This window comes from Morone saxatilis, unplaced genomic scaffold, assembly GCF_004916995.1.
Source record: "Morone saxatilis isolate NCDOM2014 unplaced genomic scaffold, NCSU_SB_2.0 Contig17, whole genome shotgun sequence".
NCBI lineage: Eukaryota > Metazoa > Chordata > Actinopteri > Moronidae > Morone > Morone saxatilis.
Window position 1 is genome coordinate 1,429,938 of NW_023339729.1, and position 10,348 is coordinate 1,440,285.

General features: G+C 39.4%; 1 protein-coding gene across 1 annotated transcript in view; it reads right to left on the reverse strand.

Annotated features, from left to right (window-relative positions):
- The window catches only part of vegfc (vascular endothelial growth factor c), a 28,942-nt gene extending 25,976 nt beyond the window's left edge, over window positions 1-2,966 (reverse strand). The window contains exon 1 of the mRNA XM_035659494.1: window positions 2,883-2,966. Coding sequence (XP_035515387.1) covers window positions 2,883-2,966 — 84 coding nt within the window. The remainder of the gene's footprint in view (window positions 1-2,882) is intronic.
- Window positions 2,967-10,348: the final 7,382 nt, after the last annotated feature.

Genomic DNA, 10,348 nt, shown 5'->3' on the forward strand with positions numbered 1-10,348 from the left:
TTGTTTGCTGCTTAAAGATCCAGACTGAACGTCTAGCTTATCTCAAATCAAAGAGGATAATGGTACAATTAGTGTTGACTGTGTTCAGTCACTGTAAATTCAGATTGGGCCCTCAAATATCGCAGATACTGTTAGTCCTAAATGGGCTGCCCAAAAGCCAATGAGTCCTAGCAGAAACCTTATTCATGCCTTTGTATTCTGGTCATTCCTACACTGCTAAATCATCTACCACCTGTCTACCATCTACGTTCAAGATTAGTTTCCAGAATTTAGCTGATTTTGATAAAACAAAGAACCAAATGTAATATATTTTTACATGGGTTGACGAGTCAACTTTTCCAGGACTCACAACTGCATCTCACAGACTTGCAGAAGATAGAGCTTGGCTCAGTCCATGCATGGAAATGGGTTAGTTGTTATAATGGTAACCTATTTGGTTAAATGAACAGGTAGTCATTAAACTTGCAAAAGCAGCAAGAACAGCTGTTTGTTAAAGCCCACTGATGTAAATTTTTTCTACCTTGTTCCAAATCATTTTGATGCTACACTGAGTTGTAAGAGGTGAATGGTGCCTCTACCGCAACGCAAACATATTTGTATGGAGAAAATGATCTAGTGCTAAAACTCCCATGTGATTTAACAGGAGTTTTGCCTGATGGACAGTAAAGTAACTGCTGACAAATGTAGCTTTTGTTAGCTAGTTAGCTTGGCCGTACTGTCCTGGAATGCCTGGGGGACCTGGGTGCTCAGACGAGAGAGTGGCGCTGGGCCTCATAGTTTTTGTTTTGTAGTTTGAATACAGTATATGGTTCGTTGATATGAATTGGTTGAAGTTACCCGTGATGAGATAAGGTTAATCCAATCGACCTGCCGAATGTTTTTTGAAAGTGCCTGCCCTTTCCCAAATGGGTCTGGGTTTACAACCCATCTTGGTGCAATCAGGTTTTTCATGTGCCCAACTGAGGCCATTTGTCCCCATGAGATGTCGTTGAAATCTTTGTAAATGGACATGGAGGTTACCAGTTTTTTGGGTCCAAGTGACAGTATCAGCAAAAGCATGAAGAAAAGAGGTCCCGGAGCGGGTGCACTCACAAAATCCAGGAAAAATTATGCTTACTTCTAAAAAGCACAGGTGGGGTTTATTGCACTCCCAAAATAAATATTGTAGACTGTGCCAAGGATAAAAGGGAGCTGTTTCACTCCCCATTCTAATAAACTGGATTGGGGACCAACAAAAAAAAAAAGATTGGTAATTTTTGCGCAAAACTTGACAAGGGTTAAACATGAACAGTGAAGCTATTTTTCCAAAGAGGAAGCCAGAGCCAGTTGAAAGACTGCTCTGAACAGCAGATGGTAAAACACTCCCAAGACACCAGCCGAGCGTGAAAAGACCTGTCAGAACCCCACTCAAAACACACAGCACAATCAAAGAACAGGATATCCAGCCATGTTTCTTAGAACATTATGATTGAACATTCAGGACACATGTAAATAAAAATAACCCAATGTTTTAATGGCAGCTCACCAGCTTACTCACTACCCTGATTTTGGTTCGCTTTGAGACAATACAGTCAAAGTTTATTGTTCCGATTACAAAACCACGAAATTTTATTTTCACATATTAGTAGTTATATTTCATCATTGATATTAAATGAGCATATTATGAACTCCGTCAAATACTTATGGGGGAACAGGCTGATGGGGTGCATATATGCGTAATATGATCAACTAAAAACACAATAAAACCAGAATTATAATATCTATGCTAAGATATAAGCAGTCTATGTGCTGTTACTTTTTTTCTTTTAACCCCCTCTAACACGTCCCCGTCCGTCCATCTGCATCTGTTTGATTGTTCTAATTTATAAATTTTCATTTAACTCCTACCGACAAAATTTGTCACGCAGAAATATCTGCATTCTAATAACAATCAGGCCAATTTGCAAATAATAGTTGCTACCATGTCCGTTTAGCTGCACAAAGTTACTATTACATATTAAGATATTATCACGATAATTTACTTTAAAATGTAATGATTTATTATTGCAATCTTTGATGGTAGACCTTACGCGCATATTTGCTATTGTATTGTGACTGTACTGTATTGTCATTAGATCGAATAGAGCTTTACTGATCCCACAAATGGGGGCAATTCCCTTGCTACAACAGCTTACAGATTAAAGAAACGGAGACTCAGAACTGCCTTTTTTATTTTTCATGTGGCCTTAATTCTCTGATTATAGCTTGTCCCAGACCCTGGAGGTCCAGTCGCACTTACTGATTATAAGTCTTGTGGACCCCCCCTTAACCCTTCTGCTAAAGAAACAACAGTCACTTTTTGACCCATCCAGGAATCTCTGCATGTCCTTATCTTTCTCTGCACCCTGGCTCCCTGTAAAATTTAGAATAGAATTTTAAATCCTGCCCTCTCAGCCTACAAGCTCTTCATGGTCAAGGCCCCCTGTCATTCTTAAAAGAGCTCATACGTACCCTTTACCCCATCCAAGAACACTGGTGTTCTCCTTGAATGCTGGGCTACTTGTGGTTCCTATAGTCTCTAAACAGTAGAAAGCGAAGCCAGAGCCCTTCAGTTACCAGCTCCTCTCCTGTGGAACTGCAGCTTCCCAAGTCGTGTTCGGGAGGCAGACACCCTCTATCCCACATTTTAAGAGTAAGGCTTAGACGTTCCTCCCTTTGATAAGCTTATATGTTAGGGGCTGGATCAGGTGAGTGCCTGAACCACTCTCTTAGTTATGCTGCTATACGGCCTAGACCTATTCGGGGAATTTCCCATGACTGGCACTGGAGCTCCGCTCCCCTCTTCTCCTCTCCTCCTTATCTGGCACCCTCATTCATGCCGCATTAATTGCATGTTTACTAACTTCATTCTTCCCCGGGAGTTGCTTGTGGCTTTTCTCATCTCGCAAGGTTCTCCCATGGATCCTGGTGGAGGCCTTCCCTGCCATCGGTCGCTGGCTTGAACTGCCATTGCTAAAAATCACTGTTATTATCTTTTATTATTATGTATTAATATTATAATCTACTACCAGTTACTATTATTACTAGTAATGCACCCTCGCTAATTGCTACCCCCCATAATGTGTTGCCCGTCGTTGTCATCATCTTCTTCAATGTTCATCATAGTCACTACTATTAGTGTAGCTTTGTCTGCTACCCTGTTTGTTGGCTGTGCACCTTGATTGTATCCCTGTCTCTGCTCCATTCTGTCATCTCCTCCTCATCCTCTCTCGTTCTTCTCTCCGTTCACCCGCCCAACCCTGGTCAAGGGCAGAATGCAGCACCCACCCTTAGAGGCCCGAAAGGTCTGTCCTATGGCTTTCTGCCTGTTAAAAGGCAGTTTCTCCCTCTGCCCCGTCGTCAAGGTCTTGCTCGATAAGTGGTACTGTTCTGGGTCTCTGTACAATGTTACACAAGCGAGTTCGGTCTAGACTGCTCTATTTTGAAAAGTGTCCTGAGATAAAACTTCTGTTATGAATTTGTGCTATACAAATAAAATTGAATTGAATTGAATTAAACAGCTTCACTGCTGCAGTCCCTCAAACCAATATAAAGTCACAGCTTCTTTTGTTCATGCCCAAGTGACACATAATTATTTAAATATAGTTACATCAATATATACCTTGAACTGATGCAAAGATGTCCATGTCATGCCCCTTTCATTTTGTTGTTCAGCGACATAAAAACAAACATAAAAACCCATAGCAACTCAGATACACAGACCGTATCATAAGACGTCAGATTTGATGCTCATGGATAAATGTTATACTGAGGTGTGTGTGTATAATGTGTGTGTTGCAAGAGCATGTGAGGCCAGTAACCACAGCTTTTCTTTGCCAAACAAACTACTAGCTCGGTGGTCTCTCCAAAAGTCAGTAGTTTGTGTTTCTCTCTCGGTGTGTGTGTGTGTAAGAGTTAAAAATTCATCATGGCTATCTGTTTGTTTAACAGTCAAGTGTTTGATCGTGTGTCTGCCCTGACACACACACACAAACACACACACACACACACACACACACACAGTTTACACAGGCTGTGTAACCACAGCATGCTATGTTGGACAACACAAACCGCTGATGTCATTCACCGCTGATGTTTACAGCAGCAAACAGCTTCAGACATGAACAAAAAAATGTCTTACAACAGCAAACAGTTGGTGACTCTTGAATACAAGCTGCCAGTCTGAAAGTGAGTGTGGAGGCTGGAAATAGTTCTTCACTCTTCTTCTCTCTGGATTTCTAAGAAATTTGTGCAGATCGATATGGTCCCCTGTGAAGCTGTGCAGATGTCTTTGATGTGATCGTTCCTATAGCACCACCATCACGCCAAAATGTTTTACACACCATCTACATCAAAATCCACTGACAGAAAGCAAACAACTCTTTCTTTTAATGATGCTGTAGCCTTTTCTCTAAAGACCTAAAGGTCCAGTGTGTAACACTGAGAAGGATCTGTTGGCAGAAACTGAATATAATATTCATAGGTATGTTTTCATTTGGCACACTCCATGTTGAACCACCATGTTTCTAGAACAGACAAACCAAACACTGGCTGTAGATAGGGCTTTTTGCGTTTTTGCAGGCACTGTAAACACAAATAAATACTAAACAAAAACACAAGATTCTTATTGTCAGATGATTATACACTAATGAAAACATATATGAATAGTAACATTCACACGCATACAGATCTGAGGAGTCCCGTTTCTTTTCGATTAAGTGCCCACTTTCTGTCCCAGGCAGCTCCTGAATATGAGTTGGAAAGGGGATCATGCCTTTTTTGGCTGAGTTGATATTGGTTTTACTGTTATTTAGACTTTGCTGTAAACATTTTAAAGATGATGAAATTAATCTTTAGAGTCAGTGTTTGGTTTATCCATTCTGGGCTTTTGTAGAAACATGAACATGGAACTAGGAAACACAACGATTTTTATTTTCAGGTGATTATATACAAAGGTGTTCCATTTCTGCAGAACAGATCCTCCTAAATGTTAAACACTGGACCTTTTATCGGCCACAAAAAATATAATTTATCAATTGTCTCTACAGCCAGTAAAACATATAGCCATCTATACTGGATGGTGATTCAGAGATCTGGAACATAAAATTATAAGAGTCATTATTATTAGGATTATTTTCCAGATGCATCATCAGGTGTTCTTCTGTAGCAAAGTGTGGTTGCCGTCTTTACATCCAAAAGTAAACAGGACAAATAGCTAATACTAGCTAATTTAGCTGACTTTTAATGGCACCAATTTTCCAAAATGTAAACAAATATAAGCTAAAAGTTGTCCATATGTCCTGATTGCATCCCCCAAAGCATTATGGGAACTATTGCTAAATTCTTCTTAGAATTAGGTGAATGTTAGGTGTAGTTTTGTTAAACTGGACCCTGCACATCCACACGCAGACTTTCACAAATACTCACACATGTACCTCCGCACACACGTATAGATACCCACATACTCATACACACACACACACACACACACATATGCCATGGCAGTGATGTCAGTTTTAATCACATTTCAATTTTAACTGCCTATTGATTCAAACCTTTTTTTGTGTTGCAGAATCTGAGTGTTAAACCAGCTGTTCAGTCACACACACACACACACACACACACACACAAAAAGACAGACAGAAAACATCTGCAACTCCTTACAGAAATAGAAAAAATGTTTAATACTTACGGCAATTTATAGAGAGCAAGGTGCAGTTTGAGAAACACCCAGAGACAATGGAGAATAACCGAGATTTGAGATAGATGATTAGATTAGGTCAGATCAGATCAGATTAGATTAGATACAATTAGATTAGAAGTTTGAAAAATCCCCAAGTGTAAATTGAGTCATTGAAGCGCCAAAGGAATTCTAGCACTTACTTGGATGAGGGTAACAGTAATAGTTCACATAAAAAAGCACATTGAGAGAGAAGAACTTGCATCGAAGAAAAAAAAGCAACAAAGATGAGAACAGGCTGGATGGAAAACTGGCAGGAGCCTTACTACACTCTAAAAGGTAACACAAACTACACTACATATCCCCAAATTGTACTGAAGCATTTAACGGAAAAGCAAATCAAAAAGTTGCTGACAGCTGATCCAGCTGTGCCACCATCATCACAGACTGACAATGTTTCAGATACAAATGAGGAATGTCTCGTTTCACTAAATCATGTTTCCTCTCATCTTTTCCATGCGTCTCATCCTTATGTTAAGTTAGAGGGACAAGAGATGGGCAATAAAGTGAAAACACAACGGAAAGAAAACCGAAGAAACACGCTTTTCACTGCTGAAGGCTGAAATTCTTCTCAAACACAGGTGTAACTTACATTAACAATGGCTGCATCTCAGTGTTAAGGCTAGTATTTTTCATACCTTTCTCACTATAGCTGCATATTTTTTACTAATTAGCTGATCTATAGTACATGGGGTGTCTTCACCTTGCTACTTGGCTGATTGTTCAACTTCTATTTTCACAGCTGTTGTCAGAAAGCCTAGTTTTTATGTTCAGTTCTGGACATTTTGGTGTCCTTGGCTACAATGGCCAAATGTCCTGGTTGTCCGGGATTGTACCAGTTCAAGCTCCTGAGGTTTGACAAACATCTGTAAAACACCAAAATGTCCAGATTTTCACTGAAATTAAAATAATAATTATAATATTAAAGGCACGCCAGGTGCCGGCATAACACATGAAAATTTCACGTAAATCAGATCAAAATCGCCACGCAGCGCTTACTTCCTAAAGCCTTCAGACGATTTGTGCTCAGGCCCTAATTAAAACTGCGAGCAGTGATAATCGGGCCTTGCACTCCGTGCATGTCAGGGTGTGCAGCCGTCGGGTCACGTACTAGTACATCATGACAACACAAAGCTACAAAAATTTCACAGAAATCACATCACAATAGCCACACAAGACGTACTTCCTGTTGCCAGTAGTTGGCTCTATGAAAGCGACTGAATATTGGCACTTAGATGTGTTTCGGACAGGGCTCTTAACAAACTTGTGAAGTTTGGCTCCAAATGGAGAATCTGTACTGCAGTTAGGTTTAGCGGTAGGCGTAGGATTAGGGTTTAAGACTGATTTTTGAAGGCACGCCACGGATAAACTGTTTGATTGAATGTAAAGATTTAAAAAACGTAACATCCTAAACTTTTCTGGATTGTACTCACTAATTTTGAAGTCGTTCTGATCAATTCCCTAAGAGGAGTTTGTTCAAATTAAACCCGAAAAATCACCGAAAACCACCACGAAAGTCAAAATGGCCTAATTTGAAGGCATGACTTGTACACACCCTTCAATGTACAGTCACAAATAGCACAACGTTTGATTAGCAATGTTTTTTGAGTTTACTGACCAATTTTGAAGTAGTTCCAATAAATTTCCTAGGAGGAGTTTATTCAAGTACAATGCGAAAAAATGCAGAAAATCTAATCTACAGACACTTACTTGTTTCATAAACAAAAAACTTGATATGTGCTTGTATTGTGCTTTTAATCATGTGGACCACATTACACATTACATTTGCATCCCACACATCAATCTTAAATTATATAACCTCTTGTGAGCGTCACCATGAAGGAGTAGAGATACACATATATTTATGTAAGGAAGACATAAGGGATCCACAGTGCTGGCTATGTTTTCAGTTGAACTACACATTTTTAGACTTAGACTGCCTCTTGAACCTCTCAACTGTGACAATCTCACTTCATTATGCATTCTGTCCTCATTGACCCACTGTCACCCTCAATTCACTCCCATTCACGGCTCCCCCCAACCTCCCATTCAGACCCACACAGCCCCAACTGGTGAGGTCTGCGGGTCAGTCTTTGGAGGGTCCAACACCAACTGGTTAACCTTCAGATGTCAATGCACTCTGAATGGGCCTTCACATACTTTGAGTTCAAAGAGCATCAAGAGTCAAAAAGCCCTGCAGTAACACTGGTTGGCCAGTCCCAGAGGACTGAATCACACAGAAGCTATTAAAGCTGGTTTTAAGAAAAATCGGAATATCTTTTATTTTGGCTGGGTACATGGAAGAGTATATAATCTTTAAGAAAAATGTATTTCTACAGTTTTTTATTACAACAATTCTTACAGATAGAGGGAGGAAGGGAGGCGGACAGGATGGGAGAGATGGATAAGGGAATAAAAGAGAGAAGGGAGGGAAAGGGAAGATGGCTATCAAGTTACATTAGCTTGGATTAGGTTTTATCAGTCCCAGAATAGATGTTAGAAATTACAAAAAGAACATTGTCACATTTATTTTGGGATTATCAAAAAGAAATGTAACAATGTAAAGCTTCATCCTGACAGAGAGCTGGCTCATTCTGGATGCTCTGAGGGCCTGTTGATGGACATATTAGCTGAAAAAGTGGACTTGTGGTAAAAAATAATATTGTTTTTAAATGTATTGTTAATAGTTTTTTGTTATTAAAAGATAGAAAAAAAGTTTTTGCCAGGTATTAGAAATGCTCATTTTCAGCTCAGCCAACTGGAGAGGTGTGTCGATGTCTGTTTGATTGACAGCAACAAATTGCCGGTGTTACACCTTATGAAACCAAAGAAAATATAAAATATAAATGTCTCTATTTTGGTTTGAATTAATTTTTTCTCAAAGGAAAACACAGGCATATAAAAAATGTATAATAACATAGAAATATATGGCCAAATTGTTATTTTAGATTTCAGCCCAAAATTTCTTGGTGCATCCTTACTTGATAATGCTTTTCCCTTTCAGGCAATGGAAGTAAAATGGTAGAAGCTAGGTTTATTGGCTGTTAGATATTATCCAGTTATATTTTTCCTTTTAAACTATAAATTCCTCCACAACAGACAACAGGGACATGGTTTACAGACAGTTAGGAGACAGAAATGGTACAAATACATTGTTTGAATACATTTTGTAAACTCATTGATGGCACAATAAGACTATACTGTGGTCCTTGATACATCAAGGACAATGAAACATTACAGAACTATAAATATCACTTAGATATTTGGGTCAGGGTTAAGGGTTTAGGTTAGCAAAGGGCTAAAGATGGCTAACCCCCAAGTCCCATCCGGCACGGACGCAACACCTTCTGGCGGTTGCTGGAGCTGTTCATGTCTGTTCTATCTAGACAATGCTCAAAATTCCACCAGAAGTATGTCTCCACTCTGCTCTGCGTAGAATAAGCGTCTAGTCTATTTTTGATGGAAGCCGTGACTCACTTGCGTCAAGTAGCACAGAGAAGATTGCACTGACAGGAAGTCAACAGTAAACGGTCAATTTTCAAAATAAAATAAAGCGTGCAGCCTCCAGATTAAATTTTACGCTAGATCAACATTGTGGCAGCAGGCCAGAAGTCAGTCATCAGTCAGAGGCAGGTTAGAGGAGATTTGAATTGGAGAAACTTGTCCTTTTTAAGGACAAAATACACAAGTAAACAACATATGGCAGGTAACATGCACAAAACTCTGAAAAATGTAATTCTTAATTCATAAGTCTCAGCCAACAACCAACAATTATTGTATCTATAAGCTTTGTAAAAGTAGAACTCAGTGCAGAGCTGTTGCATTGGATACCTAATAAAGTGGCCACTGGGTGTATATCAGGGATATCTGGGACAGGTTTTTGCTTAAATTCTTTTTCTGACAAGAAGATGTCAGATTCAAATCTTACTGTTTTTGCTGGTAGATCTCATTATTGAGGCTTCATTTAGCCACTTGCTCTCCTTATATCCTATTATTACCATCACTGTTTCATAATATATAACAAATCAGGTACTAAGGTCACTCTGGTAGTTTTTGGCATAGAAGGAAGGAAGAAAAGAGATAAAGAAAGGATGAAAAGAAGAAAGAGGTTATTTGTTTGAGTGTGGACAGCTTCGAAATGATGATACCATTTAAAGAGTGAGTGAGAGTTTATAGACCTAAACTTGTCTCTGCCTGTGTGAGTTCTGGATATAACCAACACGTGAGTAATCTCATTCACCTGGTTTCCATCTACAGTGGTTAGAGATGAACACACACACGTCTGTACAGGGCAGACCATGTTACAATGAGCAGGCTACCACCACTGTATAATATGATGTTGGCAAAGATGGGATGTGTCACCTGAATGACATCTGGACAATCTTTCAATTAAACTAAGGGATTGAAAGTTAAGTTACATAAGTAAAAACAACAGTCAGCCAACTCATGTTTGAAATGTTTATTACAGCAGTATATAGCATATATAGATTTTGGCGTCTAGGCTCCGACATCATTATTCCCCGCAGATATGTTTACATAGAGATATTGGGGTGATTATGGAAGGTGATTAAACCCCTAGCCGGAGCCTAC